At 32.8% G+C, this 19,562-nt stretch overlaps 1 protein-coding gene across 1 annotated transcript in view; it reads right to left on the bottom strand.

Annotated features, from left to right (window-relative positions):
* LOC148279493 (A disintegrin and metalloproteinase with thrombospondin motifs 1-like) overlaps positions 1-11,095 on the bottom strand; it is a 72,168-nt gene extending 61,073 nt beyond the window's left edge. The window contains 5 exon segments of the mRNA XM_088229845.1: positions 2,300-2,471; positions 7,298-7,410; positions 8,689-8,919; positions 8,922-8,966; positions 11,053-11,095. Of these exon segments, the coding sequence (XP_088085971.1) occupies positions 2,300-2,471; positions 7,298-7,410; positions 8,689-8,919; positions 8,922-8,966; positions 11,053-11,095 (604 nt within the window).
* Between the last annotated feature and the right edge of the window lie 8,467 nt (positions 11,096-19,562).

Genomic DNA, 19,562 nt, shown 5'->3' on the forward strand with positions numbered 1-19,562 from the left:
CTGCTAATTTTTGGTGGAATGCCATTGAACTATATTATAAAGACTAATATTTGAATATACATGTTGAGGGTGGACTTGAGGGTGGACGAGGACGAGAATATATATTTTTTTAAAGAAACAAACTGTCGAGTATGATATAGTAATATTGAAAAAAGTACAGTTTAAAGACAGACCAGCAAAGTTTCTAAATAAGAATCGAACATATTATTAAATTGTGTTACAACAAAAGGGTGTGTTTATGTGTATTTGTATGAGAGTAAATGTAGATGTGTGTTTATGTGTAGGAGTAAGTTTTCAGGTGTGTGTGTGTGTGTGTGTGAACATTATTAAATAGTAAGTGGGATCGTATCGCAGCTAGAAATAAGGAGTCTTAATTTATTTTAAAATAAACTAAGGGGCATGTAAAATATATCAATAGATGAAAAAAAAGCATTATATTCAGAGCAAGAACGATAGAAGAAAGAATGTTGTGCATAGTTAGTGCTACAGACTGGCAGATGGAACCAGTACTTATTTCTTGTTACGCGAAAGTCGTCCTAGGAGGAGGAAAATTTTGTAAGTGGACCGCATTGTTGGGGAAAGAAGGTTGCGCAACTCCACTAACCTGCTAATGATGAGGCGTGACGTGTGATGGAATGTTGATGCTGGCGGTCGTGAAACGCTAGCACAGCTTGTATGGAGCTTGATTGAGCTTCAGAAGCTCAATCACAAATAACTTTCCACGTGGTAATAAGCGACGTGATAATAACAAATCACCACGGTTGTTTATCGTATTCGCAATCACAGTGGAACATCCGTGAACACCTAATATTAAATGTCGTTGATGCTGGCGGTCGTGAAACGCTAGCACAGCTTGTATGGAGCTTGATTGAGCTTCAGAAGCTCAATCACAAATAACTTTCCACGTGGTAATAAGCGACGTGATAATAACAAATCACCACGGTTGTTTATCGTATTCGCAATCACAGTGGAACATCCGTGAACACCTAATATTAAATGTCAAAATATTGACGTTTCGCGACATATAATCCTGCTGCGCAATCACACATTTGAATTTCACCGGTGTAAATATGGATGATATTCCAAAACTGCCATTTTTATTTATTTATTAATTATTTATCATGCTATTTACTGCATTTAGCCAGCGGTTGGCAAGCCAAATTTCAAGAAAATGCAGTTGCCATAGTATTTGTAATTAAATTTTTACTTTTTTTATTAGATACTTCTTACTATTTTGCAAATGCAATATATTGTAATTTTTTTTTTGTTAACGCCGATTGTTTGCCAGCGAGCTGTATTTATTTACGAGGAAAACAAACCGACACGAGCGTCGACTTAGAGATTACACACGCATTGACTTATGATTGCGATAACTTAAGCATGTTCATTATTGCTCATTGTGGTCGCTTGAACGCTTAGCATGTTTTTAAGCACGTCGATAATTATTTGTGATTAAGCTTATGGCGGCCTAAAGGACGCATGTACAGCTCGCTCGAGGAAAGATTAGTTAAGCACTTCACTCGGTTGATGTTAGATTGCGTACTGATAATATTACGTTTATTCCGGCACTCACGCGTAGAATTATTGTTACATGGGGAGCGCTAGGAAATGGGAAAGACGAGTAGGTAGGTATAGATTTGGTTGAGAATTGGTCCGATTAATACATAAGTTATAAATTAACCCTTGGTTGTTATGATGTCCCTTAAATTAACCTTGAGGTTCGATTTCTACGTGGTTGATATGAAATATTTATTTAAAAGGGTGTTTTCACACTAAAATATTTCATAGCCCCTGGACTGGTACCTGAAGCGTAAGACTGATGCGTGTACCAATCCAGTGCCCTGTGCACCATTAGGTGCGGAAAGGGAACGATGATGATGAGCTATGATGTTACATGGGTATAAAAGTGTTTAATACTGTTTAGAACCGGGTTGTGGTCCCATGGTAGTATTGAAAACTCGCGGTCCGAGGTTCAAATCCTACTCTACCACAACTCGATTCCCATTTTTCCAACACAAGTTATTTTCGACTTTCGGGAAATGGTCTAAAAATTTAAATATTTGAATAAATAATTAAGAACTCAAGTATTTTTTTTATTAAAAAAATAAATAATTAAAAGTGAGCATATATATGAAAATACATTAAATAGAATCCAAAAAATTTGTAAGTGCAATCATAATTTTAAGAGTTGCCCCTAGTTAAAGAATAATTATCATGTCTAGTAAATTTTAAGCATTTATAATTTGAACGACCTTTATGCATAAGTTTTCATAACAATAAATAAGACAATGTTTTTTACCTGGGCTTAATTTGCCAATTAGTCGATAGTTCCATCTGTTGACATTTTCCAGTGATTTCTTTGCATTTCCTTCTTCAATCATTGAATCCTTTTTATCGTCGTAAAATATCAGCCGTGCCAAAACGAGATTAAGGTTTGCATCTAAAGATGGGTCCTTGTAAATAGCGCTCACCTGTTCAAATATTTACGTTAAATATTAAAAAGGTTGAAGTATTAGAATAATTATAAGTAAAAGCAGTTTTACATAACGTACTCGTACATCTTCTATGCATGAATTTTGACAACTTTGACATTTTATAAAGGTATTGTTGTAAAATACTAAACCGCAACTTTTTGCGGTTTAATATTTTACAACAATCTATACAACAGTATCTGTAGACATTTTATACAGTTATTTACATTATTTACCATTGTTAGATATTTTGACAATACCTATTTATTTATTTTTTTTATTTAGATTTTTTATCATCAATTCTCGCTACGAGAAAAAACAATTTCTTTAATCTTGTTAGTCATATAAATTTAAATGAAAGGAATGGAAAAAAGAAAATGAAAAAAGAGAAAGCATTTAGGAATTTTTAGATGTGTATCTCTAAAACGTTTTATGCAAAGTAGGTGCAATAAAATAAAATAAAATATCATTATATCAGCGGGTGGAATGGTGACAGTTAATCCAACATGCGAGCCTCAAGAATTAAAGCGTTCCCACCCTTACTGATCTATGTAACAAATAGGTGTTTTGAGATAATTAAATAGAACATTATCAAGGACTTAATAAACTTAATTAAATTTTGATTTGAAATATAATGACAAGAAAATATTTCCAAAAAAATAATGGTGGAAAAAAAACAGAACAATCATAAACATTTTTAAAGATATGAGAAAAAATATTAAATATCCAATATTGCATTCACAACTCAATGGGTACAGCCTAAATGTAACATAAATCATTAATGGTGGGAAGGCTTAAATTGTGAAAGAACTAGTTAGAATGAGAAGAATCATAATGGACGAGTTTCTAAAATTTGTTTTCCGAATACGATATAGACAATGGTCTTATAAACTTTGCATTAATTAAAAATACATTTAAAATATTGATAAGAGTTAACATTTAATGTATCGTTATTTTCAATCGGATCGTTTGTTTTACTGATATTATAACATCAAACTACCCTTATTTTTTTTAAGACAATCGTACCCTCATAAGTAAAGTCAAACCACACCCTTGAAATAGAGTAGGTTAAAAACTGATTTATGTTATTTTTGTATCTTAGAAAATACAATTATTATCCGTTCTTGCATCCATCGTTATTTCTAGCGGGAATGCTGGATTACAAACCCTCAAATCTCGTCTTGATATTTTTTTTGAGAAAAAATTCTAAAAGCTTATTCCTGAAAATACATAAAATCCAAATCTGCTGAAAGAGATCAGTTGGTGTGTTACCAATAACGATACTAAAGTGAAATTTCATGCATTATTTTACGCATCCAGAAGCCGTACGAATGCAAGTCAGAATTCTTCCATTAATTTGCTTGCTGAATTTTGCGAAAAATAATGTGGACATGTGGGGTGCATATTGCTGGTGACAACATGCGTACTAGAAACCATGTCTGTGACACAAAAAAGTATCAAGAAATCAAAATGCACGCAACGATCCATGGAAAGACAGATTCTCGGTGGATGTTTAAGAGACAGAGTAAGAAATGAAGAAATAAAGCGCTGAACCGGAGTCGTGGATAACATGGATCGTGCAGCAAAATTAAAATGGCAGTAGGTCGGACACTTGGCGAGGCAACATGATGGCAGGTCAACACCCAGAATAATAAATTGGAGACCATGGGCAAACAAAAGAAGTGTTAAAAGGCCACAGAAAAGATGGGTCGACGACATTGCTTCTATTACCGGTAAAACGTGAATGATGAAAACGGGTGATAGGGAGGAATAAAGACGTTTGTAAGAGGTCTTTATCCAGCAGTGGAAAAAATAAGGCAGAAGAAAAAGAAGAAGAAGTGGGGTTTATAGTCCATAATCGATGACACACACGAGTTAAAACATTTCACCTGAAATTGAGCAACAACCGATGAAGCGATTCCAACATTTTCCGTAGAATCGAATACAACAATTTTGCAACTCTAATAGTATTGCATAGAAAGACGAAAACATCGTTCTGCAATACATTAACACCGTCTCTACCATCGAGATATGAACAACAAAGGAACGAGGTCTACAAAGAGACCACAGGGCGCAGTCAACCCTCAGTTCCGTCAGCATCAGCCAGTCAATGCCAGTCAGTCGTACAACAACTCAGATCTAGGATGTAGTTCAAGTGCAGCCAGTTCAACTCTTCAAAGCCAAAACACTCGCACAACATAAATCATTATTTATTGGCCATGTTATAAATACGCATTAAACAGCAACCTCGTGTCTGTAGTCAATCTCTAACTTTTTATTAGAGGTTGGAGCTCCTACCCACAACAACCTATTCCTACAGACATATTTATATATATATAAATCGGCAGTTTAGCAACTATCTGCTTTCTCCTCTTTAACTTGCCATATGTAATGTTATTCTACCTTTTTTTACATTTTGCATTACGTAATGGTTTAAACAACCCGTAAAGTCATTCTCCCTCATTCCATGTCCGCTCCCTGATTGGAGCATATGGTATCCACAAGTACCTCCATGCATCTTTATCGACTGCCATCTCCTGCGCGTCCTCGCAAGTCAGGTTCTCGTCCCGAAGTTCTGACATAAACTGCCAACGAACAATCAGCAGTGGACATCCAGAAAGTCGACCTGATACCTTATGAAGTAGGCAAGCGTGATTATGTCTCAGGAGGCATCCGCAGTATATGGCCCAGCCAACCGCTTCGCCTCCGCTTGATGACAGTTGTCACCAAAGTTCGCTGCGTTCATTCTCTTTTTACTTTATTCCTCACAAAGTCAAACCACCGCACACCCAAGATTCTTCTGAGACACCTATTCTCAAAACTCAGTATTTTGCTGTTTTGGGCCCTAGTGAGGTGCCACGATCCGCATTCATAGAACAGAATAGGTATTATGCAGACCTTATATAAGCGGAATTTTGTTTTTACTGAGTAAATATCACTGTGTAAATATCAGACTTTAAAAATAAAAAATATTGTATATTTTTTTTGCTACTAATTACCTATAAATTGCCTTAATATGATTAATTTGAATATGATATCCATTTGAAAGCAAATTGTTTTTGAAATGCAATTGTTTTTTTAGCATATTTACCAATTCCGATGAGTGTTTGAAAACATTTTGGAAATATTTTTCCCTTCATATTGACTATTCGTTTATACGCTTTTATTTGGTTTTTTCCTTCGGCTAAGAATAGCTTTCTCCTATGAATACGTGCGGCGTAGACTCCATTAGAAAATGTTCCGAATTTCCATATCCAATGAGTAAAACTAATTCGTCTGCGGCTGAGAATGCATAAATACTACGGCATACATGGCCATATTAAATTCTCAAATTGTAATCCACCATTTTAAGCTTATAAAAATGCTTTACTTTAGAGCTTATACATGAACCTCGATCCTATTTTTAACTTCGTTGAAATGAGCTCTTATTTTACCATCATTATATTTAAGGTTAACAAATAACAACAGAGATGGAGAACACTTTAGAAAAGAGAACATGGAAGTCCATACATTTACAGGGCCTATGATCTGTCATTTGCTGGCTCAAGAAGCCACCCTACACACTGTTCAACATTCACCACCCTGCCCAAACTCAAACATTAACACCTCCTTAATTCCTCCATCTGTTGATTCTGAAAACACTACTGCTGAAATAGCTTTCGTTTTGAAGAATTTTATATAGTCATGCGGAACATTGAACACTCTTGGGGTTACAACAGAGAAATTTATCTGAGCAAAAGTCATATGTGTTTTTAGTATTGGAGACGATGGTTGCAATATTTCTTTATAATGTTTAATGTCTTGTTCACCCTTATTTTGATATGTTAGGTATATTCTTACTATTTATATGTATTTCATCGCTATGTAATTATTCTTTATTTTTAATACACTGTTTTACTTCTTGTGTTTATTTTTTTTAAATCAAAAAATGTGTGTGCATGTATATGTATGTAAGAATATGTATTTAGCTATGTATATGTATGTATGTGGATGCATATGTGCGTGTATGTGTGTTTTTATATGTGTTTATGTGTGTATGTATGTATCTTGGTATACACATGTATAAAATATTTATATTTGTTTTTGTTTTTGTGGATTTACAATATTTTAATTTAATTTTTAATATGTATTTTCTTTAATTTAAAGATATAATAAATAAAAAAATCAGTTTGAGACCCCTGAAACATTATAAAAACAAGCAGTCATACTTGCTACCTTGATAGGTTCATGCTCATTAGGTTGTACATAAGAAGTGGGTACTACTGACTTTGCAACAATAACCGATGAACCAGAGATGCCGTCTGTTTGTATAATATACTCATATAAGGGTCTTTTTTTTTTGTTTCTGAATTTGTGTCCCTAATAATGTGTGCCTATGTAAGATTTACAAACCTAAAATGTATCTCTTATTTTTTACTTTTCTTCTAAACTTTACTGTTCTACTACAAATCTTTTATTCTTTTTTTACTATACATTACTTCTATTGAGTTTAACCATAACAGCTAACTTTGTTTTTGTTCCATTTTATTTAACTGTGAATGAAACTTTTATTTTGTACAAATAGGATGCGTCCGTTAGTTATAAAAATAAATTAATATTAAATAACAAGGAAACCTCGTACGAGCATTTTGCTGAGATTCCATCTTGTAATCGCATGACCAGAAATGTGTCAATGACTCTTTGTAAAAAATTGACCAAAATTCAGTCCCTTTCTAAATTTAAACAATGTATCAGATGGTATCTGATACAAATCGGGTGGACATCGAAGCATAACTCTAAGCATTATTTTTTGTGCAATATATTATATTTACTTTATTGTTACTTACAATGTTAAGTAGAGCCATTATGTACTGCCTTATTCTTTCCTTTCCATGGAATTCAATAATTGTATAATCCACAGCAAGAGCAATCTCCAACCATTTTTCCTTAACTGGATTCACTGATAAAGAAAAGAATATTGGAAAACATTGTACTAAACTGAGATTAAAAAACGTCTCACAACTTTATTGAAAAAAAAAAATTCATGCATGAAACATTACTCAAATACTATTTTCTTCATATATGTTTTTAATTACATACTTGTGCAACATAATTATGACATAATGCCAATTTTACATGCAATTTTCGTGGGAATCAGTAGGTACTGAAAATTATTTTAAAAATCAAGTGGATATTGTTTAATTGTCAAATTAATAAAACATCTCTGTCAAAAACGAGGTGCAAATTAAATCATGTAAAAAATTGTTTTCATTTTAATTATCAAAAATGGAAAAATGTTTTAATAATTTAACTGGTATACTCGTATTTTTTCTGTGTTCAGGCGGACGAAGAACAGATTTATGTGTGTGAAATAGAAAAGCTGCGCTCAGGTGAACATCCCGATAAAGGAAATCGTGTGGACATAAGTCCGTCTCGTTTTGTAGTGGTTGACGTGTTTGCCTACTTTTCTTGAGGTCTTGGATTCGATTTCTAGCAGGGTAAACGTGAAATATTGATATTAAAGATTTTTAAACTGAAACATTTATTTTTTCCACGACTGGTACCTGAAGCATTTACATTAATGTTACCATTATTCGATCTATGCTGCATTTATTTTACCAATGCTGTGCCCTATACACCACTGGATGTGGAAAGGGGAATGGTGAAATTAATTTTTATATTTTTTTGCTAGGTATTATTTTTTTCCATCCTTTTAATTTTAATTAGACTATTTGTTTTGGGTTTTGTTTATTTCAATTAACATTTTTTTTCATTAGCAGATTTACCAAAGATATTAGGTATCTCTTGACACGAAGGTAGCTACTTAATCTTGTAATTTTATATTAATGTTCTTTCAGAAAGGCAATCCTATACTAAAAAAAATTACTAACTGATTTTTAAATAATTTATCTAATTAATAAGACCTCGTGATGTAGCGGTCAGCGCGTTAGCCTGCCGTGCAAGAGCTTTCAGTTTCGATTCCCGACACGGCTGACATAAGAAAATATTTATTTAAAAAGTGTTTTTACACTAAAATATTTCATGGTCCCTGAACTGACACCTGAAGCTTAAGACTAGTTATATTACCATCATGTAACAAAAATGAACTAGATCGCTGCGTTGGTGTACCAATGCAGTACCCTATGCACCATTAAGTGCGCAAAGGGAATGATGACGATATGTAAGTAATATTGCATAAACTATATATTTTTTGTGTAATCTCTGTATTTCTACTCACCTGGATATGGTCTGGTTTGCCAAGCGATGTCCGAGAAGTACCCAAGAGCTTCTTCATCGTCGTTTCTATGCCAACGTTGACCAACCCGCGGTTCATAATAATCATAATCATCGTAACTGTTATTCTCAACTAAGCTCTTATTCTCTTTCTGGGTTGTTCTTTCAACTTCCTCCGTAAAATTAAAATTCCCGTCATCCAAGATGGTATCTCCTGTAAGGTTAAATACCCCCGTTTTTCACAATGCGTGCACCGTTTTCGTTTAAGTACTTTCCTTTTTCCTTCCCCAGTTAATGATACTTTTCTTTTATCTTTTCCCTGCCAATTTCCGGTTCCACTCCGTGAATTCCTTGGGAAGTTTTACTACCGGGACGAGGAGACTTGAATCCGGGCCACTTTCTAATATTGAGACATTGGCGTTTAGATCATACTTTAACTTCACCTTGTTCGGAAAATTCTTCTATATTTGGCAATTTGGGTTTATACACAATGTGTCCATTCACTGGGTAAGCCGTTGGTTCTATAAAGTAAGACTTACCATCAGTTGTAAAAAACCCGTAGTAAAAATTAAAGTCACATATTGTTACGGCCGCTTTTGATTTTGGGTCATTAAAAATAAGTCCTGTGTAAAATGGCAACCTGAAGTCTGTTCACCTTTCGGTGATTTTTCATAATCTTTGCTATCAGAAATCCATGTTTCTGAAAATTTGTTCCCGAATGAGAACGTGTATTTTCTTCTAGTAGAAGAATCCAGTCTTCAATCTCTAAGGTGACAGCGTTGGGGGCAAAAAACGATTTTTTCTAATCATTTTGTAAATCTGATTCACTGTCATTTATCGATCTTTTGATTCTAGTTTCTCTTCGAAATATTCACTAGATAATTGTTTAGGTTGAACAATAATGTTGTTCAGAACATTTTCACTATCAGAACTAAATAAATTTATCTAAATTAATTCCACTGTATGAAGTTTTCACTACACTTAAAGCGACGAGCAATAAAAATATACGATGTTCAAATGAAGCCCCATTTTCCAGCTCGAGAGCATTTTTTATCTGCTTCTAATAATTCACTGTATTTCGTTCTTTTAGTACGGTGAACAGTTTAAGTGTAAACGGCTGAATAATATAAAAATGTTGTTTCAAGCCCGGGTAAATCTCGTTACTGAACCGTTTGGTATGAATGTAGACCTTTGTGTCTCGTACGAACGGTTGTGTTGAATACCAGATAAACATTGGCTGTGTAAAGCGAACACTGCTCTCTGTTCTGCGATACGGCTGCTGGTAGCAGAGTAATTAAACTTATGCTTCGTGCGACGTCAATGCAATTGTAAATAAGCCAGATCACTTGAATTTAAGTGGTTAAATTAATATAATAATAATTTGTTCATGGAGATGTTTTCATCAATTAAGAAATTAGTGTTTGACTGCTAGTTGAGTTTATTTTATCTCCAGATGTTTTAGAGTGTCGTGGAATCATATTAAATTTATGTGTAATTTTATTTTAATATCCTAATTTTATAATTTTTGGTTTACTTTTTTATTTGAATTGAAATTCTTTTTTACTTTTACTCCTTGTACTTCTCCTAAACGCTTAACCGATTTACGTGCGGTTTTCAGAGAAATATATATCTTTGCGCCGTGCGTGTCGTAGATATTAAAATCTTCAATCGAATATGTAAAAAAAAAGTTAGAAGCATAATATTTTATTCATCGATCTACCAGGGTTGCATTCTAGGAGAATGCATTTGCAAAAAAATGGAAAGATGTTGTTTTAAAATAAAATAGTTGTTTTGAATGTTAACAACAGCATTGTTTTTTGTGGATCTCAATCAGATTCATTCCTTAAATCATTATAATTTCTACCCATTTATTTATTTTTATTAGATTTTTGGTAATACTAAAATAATATTTATTCAATACATTAATAAAATGGTATTCCTACATAAGTACACCACTTTGTTGGTGAGACGGCCGGAGTTTGGAGCGTTTGCAAAAGAATGCCATATTTGAAAAAGTATTTATTTTACGTTTTGGAATTCAACCATAAACAAGTACCTACTTAAATTCATATTTTTTTGAATATCAACAATTTTTTAGTTTTGGAATTTAATCACAAACAAGTATCTAGATGAAAAGTATTTTTCCAAGATGATAGCAGGTAAGCCAACGTTCGTGCAGGACAACGTCTGTCGGGTCCGCTAGTTAATTATAAATGCCCAAATTCGTTTTTTTTTTTTGCACATTCACACACAACTGTATTCATAATCAGCCCGGACACAAAATTCTGGAAGAGTGCTTTAGGGTTTCTTTTAGGTAAACGTCCTGAATAATAAAAACCGAGTGAAGATATAAGCCACGTTTGCCTACCATACTTCAGGTCCCGGGTTTGATTCCTGGAAAGAGTCGACATGACTACACTGCAATATTTCATGTTCTTGGACTGGCATCCGAAGCGTAATGCTGTTCACCTTATTTTCGTGCGATAAATTATTTATATATGCTGCATTTGGTGAACTAATACAGTGACTTATGCACTAGTAACCGCGGACAGGGGTTTGATGGTTATTATGACTTAAGTGTTGTCTTTCATGAAGTCAAGTATTTATTTATTTATTTATACATCAATGATTCAAAGAACCTTTTACCAAGAAATAACAATTTACAGAAATAATCACAGCAGTGCGCAGTAATCATGTATTACATAGTATGAAACGAGAGAACAATTAAAACAAAAAAAATAGTGAACATATAATACAAAAAACGAAAATGTAAAAAAGAAACAAAACATCTCTAAATAAAAGATAACAATAAACATCAGAAAATCTTGTTCTAAATGTAAATATAACACAGAAAAGTTGAGAATAACTAGATAATAATAACATTTAAAAAATTAATACAACATTCATCATCATCATTCCCTTTCCGTACCTAATGGTTCATAGGGCACTGCGTTGGTACACCAATCGTAGCGTATTTTTATCATTTTTGTTACATGAAGGTAAGGTGATCAGTCTTACGCTTCAGGTACCAGTCCAGGAACTATGATATATTCTAGAGTAAAAACACCTTTTTAAACAATATTTCATATCAACCATGTCGGGAATCGAACCCGAGACCTCTTGCATGGTCGGCAAATGCGCTGACCATCACACCACGAGGCCGAGTACATTAGTACTTAAAAAATTATAAGTTTTTTGAGCAATAAAATGAAATTATTTTTTTTTTTTTTTAATTAAAGTAAACTTAAATTTACTAAATCATAATCATCAGTTGGTTGAAAGAAGTTGCCATTTGGTAATAAATTATCAGCTGTAACTTGAAATGAAACTATTATTTACATATAATATGTATAAAATAGTAATTAGACGTGGTTAGGGATAGACATAATACGAGAATATCAGACAAATACCATATACAACTTTCTAAAACAAGACAAGGACAATCAAGACTAATGAACCAGGGACTGAAATTATACAATAAACTACCAGACAAAACTAAACAAAAGACAAACTTTTCAAAAGATGTAAAAAATATTATTTTGAACAACAGAGTATGAATGAAAATTGTTTATATTATTTTTTGTAAAATAAATGTAATGATCCGTAAGGGTTTATAAATAAATTTTCAAACTAAAAAAATGAACAGTCTTTAAAGCTAACAACTACACTGCAATTAAAGTTTATTTTGTTGTTGATTAAAAATATTTTTACAAAGCTGTAAAGCTGCCAAAATAAACCAGTTTCAAAACTGTTTGAACTATTTTAAATATTAAGATCATTTTAATCAGTTAATAAGTCAAAAAATCATAATCAGTTCACGTTAGTGTTAGTTACTTACGGCATGAGTCTCATCAGCTCGTTGGTTTTATGTTATTGTGCAACTACAAAAGTAAAAGTGTATGGTGGAATTATCATCTTAGCGTAATTAGGCGGGCAAGTCTCGAATCCGGTCGACATAGAAAAGTTAATGGTTGGAAATGATGATTTACTTAAATTATTGTTCTATTATTATTCTCGATAATAAAATGTATCTCAATACGTAAAATGATTCATTGCCTCAATGGATTTCCGTTTTCCAAAATAACATTTTCAATGAATACGAATAACGATAAGATGTCGGTTTAATGTGATGTAAAAAGTTTATTCATCAATTTTATCTACCGGTTGACCAAGAATATTTCCGGTCAGTGGACACTTTTATCGCATAGGTATGTCTTCTGTTATCTTCAGTCGATAAACAACCTAGCAACTTCAAAAGTTTCAAATGTATCAATTGGTAATTGTTTTGAAAGTGATCATTTCCTTGTGCATACAATATTTGACTAACATATTTCATTACATTATTGCTCACCAGTGAACAAGTCTTTTGAGTATTTTTCGATTGGCAAATTGCGCCTCTTGAAATTTGGATTGCACGATTAAAACTTAATTTTGGGCAACGGGAAAGCTATTGAAGAAAAAATCTAAATAAAATTTTAATCACTTAAATTTCGCGCTATTTTTGATAAATTCTTAGTTAAATTAAACCTTCAACAGTACAATTGTATGAAACATTTTACATAGTTCAAACCTCAGAGTGAAAATTCTCTAGAGAAGCCCTTAACCTCTATTGCATAATAATTTAACAATAAACGTGTCACAAACGGTTTCAGTTAGCCTACGGCTCGTTGTATTGCTGTAATCTGTAGCTAACTTTGTGGTAAATCATCATAGAATGTTTTTTCTCCGTATGGGCGACTCTATTAGGTTATTATTTTTAGGTGCAAGCCCTTTTTTAAAGAATCACGTTATTTTTCCCTTCTTGAAGAATAATGTTTTGCTTTTATATATGAAATTTCTGCAACAAAAAAAATATTCATATCGACTAATTAAAATTTATAAAAAAATATTTTTAGAAAAAATATTCATATCAAAAGTATCCATCGAGTCGAAAACACTCGTCCAAGGTTCTGGTTCTATTTCACAGATAGAACTGTATTATTCATCCGCCTGGACACAGGGTAGAATGTAATGTAGGATATAGGAGAAAAGGAGAACATTAATAGACCTCACTTTCCCCTACAAAATTATTAACAGTCTAGCTGATTCGTCCCCGCTCCTTAATAGAATTCAAATTAACTGTCCATCACGTGCCCTACGAAATCACCCAACCTTTCAAATACCCAGCGTCAATACGAACTATTGTCAGAATTCGTTTTTACACAGATTGTGTTACACTTTTAACAGCTTTTTTAACCATATAGATACCTATCATACAGGATTACAATTATTCAATAATAGTGTATTGAAAACTTTTGAATAAAACTCCCGTGGATCCCTTTTTCTCTTACATCATTTCACATTACATACATTAATATTATTATTTTTAATAAATTTCTCTTCTGAAATTTGTATTACTGCTAAAATTGCTTTAATGAAATTTTATCGACTACTATTGGATTAAAATCTTCTCCTTATATTGCCTTTTCAAATTTTAAAGATTACTTGCTGTACCTGTTATTCTTTCTTTATTCTCTGCTGCATTGACATGCTTTTATATTTTTTATTTATATCACTACAGAGATGGGTAGAATTTTTGTTTCAAGATTATGGATATTCGAGCGTTTACAGGGCTTATGACCTGTCATAGGTTGGGTTCAAGTGGCCACTTTTATGTAGGTACTACAACATTCCCCATTCCCCATTCTTCTATTAAATAAGATACGACACAATGTTGTGAAGCGTGAGAGTAATGGCGACGAGGAGTTGAATTGACTGAACTTGAACTAAATGCTGAAACTGAGTGACTGCGTTGAGCTGAGTCTTCGGGCTGGCTGGGCTGACTGACTGGCTTTACCATACCCTGCGGTCTCTTTATAGACCGCGTTCCTTTGTTCTACTTGTCTCCCTAGTAGGAACGATGTTAACGAACTGCAGGACGTTGCTCTCGTGTTTTGCAGAATATAATGTATTTAATTCAATAGAAAACGCTGAGTTTTTTCTTGGAGTCGTTACACTATATTTCATGTGAAATTATTTAGCACTTGTTTGTGACATCGATGTGACGTCGACCCTACATGTTTATTTACTATTCTCAAAGCGTCATACTGGTTTGTTAAAGCTAATTTATTTTTTATTTAATAAAAACTTTAAGTTTGAAAAATAAGTACTTTGGCGGACTTATTGCTAAAAGCAATATCATCCAGCCAACCAATTTTCTAAGACTAGATGACAAATCAATAAATACGATTATTTTCAAATGCGTCGGCCTCGTGGTGTAGTGGTCAGCGCTTGTGCCTACCATGCAAGAGGTCTCGGGTTTGATTCCCGCCATGGTTGAGATGAAATATTTCATAGACCCTAGATTGGCAGCTGAAGCTAAGGATTGGTCATCTTACCTTAATGTACAAATGATCAAGACACTCTGCGGTTGGTATACTAATGCAGTGCCCTATGTACCATTAGGTGTGGAAAGGGAATGAGGATGATTTTCAAGTTCTAAATTTATGATAATAGTTAAAATAATATATTTGAGGTAATTGAAGTAAATAAATGTGAGTAAATATTTGCAACTACCAACTTTTCTCTGTCTACCATTTTCGAGACGGACCCATTTCTTCGTCAAAACACTAATCCCACTTTGCCATAGTAGTAGAAACACAAGAATATAAAACAAACATCTTGATAGGACCGATGGTTTTAGAAGCTAACACCAACGCTCACTGGTTATATGGTTATAATGTTTGACCACAAAGTTAATTCCTTAAATATATGCAATAAACAAATATAATTGAAGTTATTATAGTTTTCCTGTAGTTAGATAATATTAAAAGCATTTTGCGCCATGGTGAGGATGTGTGACAGGGTGGTCCAAAAGTAACGGTAAAAAAATAATAGGGTCTTATTTGACGTCAGAAGAAAATTTATCCTTTAGTCCCGAGAGGTCGTTATTTTTCCTCGAACGAAACTCGTAAATTACGAAACGACCAATAAACTCAGATCATATTATAAACCATGAAAAGGACAACCTCAGAGTAACCAGAATTTTATGAGAATTATTTATTTTGTAAAAGAGATCGGTATCAATTAAACCGCCAGAAACTGTTGTCCGGGGTACGGGACAACATTATCTGTAATTTTCTAGTACATATTTATTTTGCTTGAATACCCGCTTTTCAAATATATATTTGGTAATTTAGCCAATTTGCCAACTTGGGCAGATCTCTCTTATTTACAAAAAAATACAAAGTACAAAAGTTTGAAATAAGTCAACAATATTTTGAGTTTGTCCAAATTTTTGTACAAACCAAGAAAATAACGAATTAGTTAGTATTGTATTTTCCTTCATTTTTTACAAAAAAATGTTTAATAATTCATTACATCTTTCCATACGCTGCGTAAATACCGCGACCCGCTTTGGCAGCTGATTCCCTTAATTGAAAGCGAACAGAAGATGTCAAAACTGCTCAAATTAGTCTACTTGACATTTCATTTTGAAGGCTTGTAATCATGTAACGTAAAAGCAATTACAATATCTCCCAGAACAGAAAATTTTCTTTCGAACGACGTACCTATAACTTTTACGATTTTGGTTTACTTTTGGTGCTCATTTTAAAGTTTGGGAAAAAACGGACACTACTAATGTTAACACCTAATGGTTTTGCTAGCTAACTCAGTAATAAAATAACTGTGTCAGTGCCTGGGAATGGGAATCTTCCCCTTCAGGGAGGGTTGTCTTTCTTTTTTTTCCTTCAATCGATCAGCGCTTAGAATCTTTTTGGGTTATACCCAATCACTGGACTACTCAGGTTTTATCAGGTCATGGTAAATTTAATCAAAAATTGATTGTTTTTAATATTGTTGACTCCCCTTCGTGCTGCTGTGGATATCCTTACCAATCTAAATAAATGATTACCAAATGGAGCTTCTTGCTACTATCCGCGGCCCTGTTATAGGTCCTGTCGGATATACAGATCTGGTGGCTTTCAAAAAGAATTTCAAGGCTTTTAAAAAGTTTTGTCATCATTTCGTCGATCATGTCCAATCAATTTAATCCCATTCAGTAAGAATTCACTTCCCTCTCTTTTTAATCCAATGAAGTACATATTATGTACTTCTGGATTACTTTCTCTCAGCACAAAGATGCTAAGGCTACCAGATTTCAGAGAGTTCCTTCGGGCAGCTTTTCTAGTTTGAAAACGAGCAATTTTTCCGTGCATGTGGGCACTGCTAAGGAGACTTATGTCCTCAGATGCGGTGTGCGGTATGTGGTGGGAAAGCTGTGTCCGTGCCCTTAAGCTGAAGAGGATCTTCACCACAAATTCCTATTTCCTTCTTTTCTCTCTGAACTATCCAATTTTCCTCTCCCTAATATTAGGGAGATTTGAATATTCAAATCGTACTCAATTATCCTAAAATTTCAATCTTCTACCTCGTATTAGAATTATTTTTAATATCACAATAAGAGCTACACCATATTTTTTTACAGGCTATAGTTATTAAACTGTTTATAAATGAAGATATTTTTTATCGTAATTTGTAGGTTATACTGTTCTTAATGCCATAGTGCGAAAATAATATTTTACATATCTTTGTCCTCATTTACGAAAATTAATTCGATGAAATCCGTTATCGCCTCCTTTACTTGAAAAGGGTTAGAAGATTAGTTTGAAAAACGTTGATAAAATCGGGCCTCAAAAGATGTGTTGCAAGAAGAAAGCCTTTGTTACGAAAAAGGAATAAACAGAAAAGCTTAGATAAAGTGTATATTTGAAGCACTAACTTTGTGGTTATTAATTGTAATAAAATAAATAAAACAACTTTGTTTTTAACCACTAATTTTATTTTCCACATACCAACAAGCTTCTTCGTCAAGGTTTATGTAACTAATGCATTGATTCCTTTTATATTTTTATCATGTTCACTAAATACTACACATGAACCCAATAAATCGCGATTAAAAAAGCAATTCATAATAAGAAAACAATAATTCATATCCAAATAATCAATATTTCTTTTAGTCCTCTCCTGTCTAACTTCGAAAATAGTGATATCAAATTACCGCCCGTGTAAGAAAAAACGACTTGATTTATTGGGTCCACGTGTAGTATTTAGTGAACATGGTAAAAATAAAAAAGAAATCAATTCATTAGTTACGTAAACCTTGACGGAGAAGCTTGTTTGCTTTGAAACCGGTCGTTGGAAAATAAAAATTAGTGGTTAAATGAAAGTTGTTTTATTTATTTTATTAGAAAAGCTTGTGTTTAAAAAAACCTGAATTGTGAACTGTGGAAAAACGGAATCAAGTGTTGTTGACTGGTGAGTAAAAATTTTAAATGTTCGGTTCCAACCGTCGGCGTCGTCAATATGTGAGAAAACGACCCGACCAGGAGAATAATATTTAGCACCTACTGTCAAACACGGGGGAGATTCAATCTGTGTTTGGGGATGTTTTTTCTGAATGTAGCATAGGTGACCTCGTAAGAATACGAGTAAAATTAAATGCCGAGGGGTATTTGAACTTTCTGGAGAATGACATCTCCTCCGGAAAAAAATTGTAGGGAATAATTTTGTTCTGTGGTAGAATAATGATCTAAAGCATACGGCCAATAAGTACGAACTTATTTGACCCACGAAAAGGATGCAGGGGAAATTCGATTTTTTGATTGGTTACCTCAGAGCCCAGGCCCTAATTTATTAGGAAATTTGTGGATATTAAAATAGGAAATACTAAAAGGTTTCTAATAAATTAAAAAGACTTGGATGGCCGTCAAAGAATGGGGAAAAATACTACAAAAAATCATTAAAAAACTTATGTTGAGCATTCGCAAACACTTAGAAGAAACAAATAAAACAAAGCGGTAATAAAACATATTAATATTTATGTTCTTTGTAATATTATTTTAATGTGAGTGTTTCCACAATAAAACCGTATTTAATATTTTTTTTCCCCTAATATACATTTTGTTCGAAGAATTTTTCGCACCATTGTACTGTACCTTATTTGTCTGTAATGTTTATTTGTAAAAAAAAAAATACAGAATCCATAAACAATTTTTTTTTTGAAAAAGTACATTACATCGTTAATTAATAAGAAACATTAATGAAATAAATTACACTTTATAAATTATTACTGTCAGTTAAAATACTGTTTCTCAGTCATTACAGTTATTTTGTATCACAAAAAGGGAAAAGAATATAATTATTTTTACATATTAAATGACAAAAGCTCAGAACACTTGTTTGAATATATCAAGGTGTAATTAAAATATATTAAATGATTTGCCCTAAAATCGAATCCAGAATGAACGAGAAATCAATGTATTAGTCATTAGATGGGTAGCCGATAAGTGAAACTCTGTTTTGCTTTTAAAACATTTTATTTTCTTTATAATCATATATCATTTTAATTAAAAATTGTACATTGTAAAGTTATGTGTAATAAATAATAAATGAATAAGTCTTGTAGTGAATTATTATAAAACTGCGTTAAAAGTCAGGAATCCTTAAAAAAATAAAATTCCTCAAAAAAGTGTGTGGATCAAAAAAATATTTGGATAGTGACAAATTACAGCAGAAAACAATAAATTAGTATTCTATAACTATAATTTTTGTAATTTTATGGAAGATCGAACCACAAACAATATTGTGAAAAACTACCATATATATACGGCTATCGAACGTTATCAATGGGTATCTTTTTTTAGTGATTCCGTGTAAGTTGGACTCGTTCCGATAAAAAAGATACATATTTAAAGAAGGCTGCCTTAATAAAATATTAATGCATCACAAAATAAAAAGCCTTTTTGAGTTTTTCAAAAAAACTATGTTAAATTAAAGAGAGGGTTAATAATATCTAACTGTTTTTCCAAATACATTGGAAATTAAACATATTTTCAT

The sequence above is a fragment of the Micrasema longulum genome, unplaced genomic scaffold, assembly GCF_059751315.1.
Source record: "Micrasema longulum isolate JH-2025_06_02 unplaced genomic scaffold, ASM5975131v1 h1tg000718l, whole genome shotgun sequence".
NCBI lineage: Eukaryota > Metazoa > Arthropoda > Insecta > Trichoptera > Brachycentridae > Micrasema > Micrasema longulum.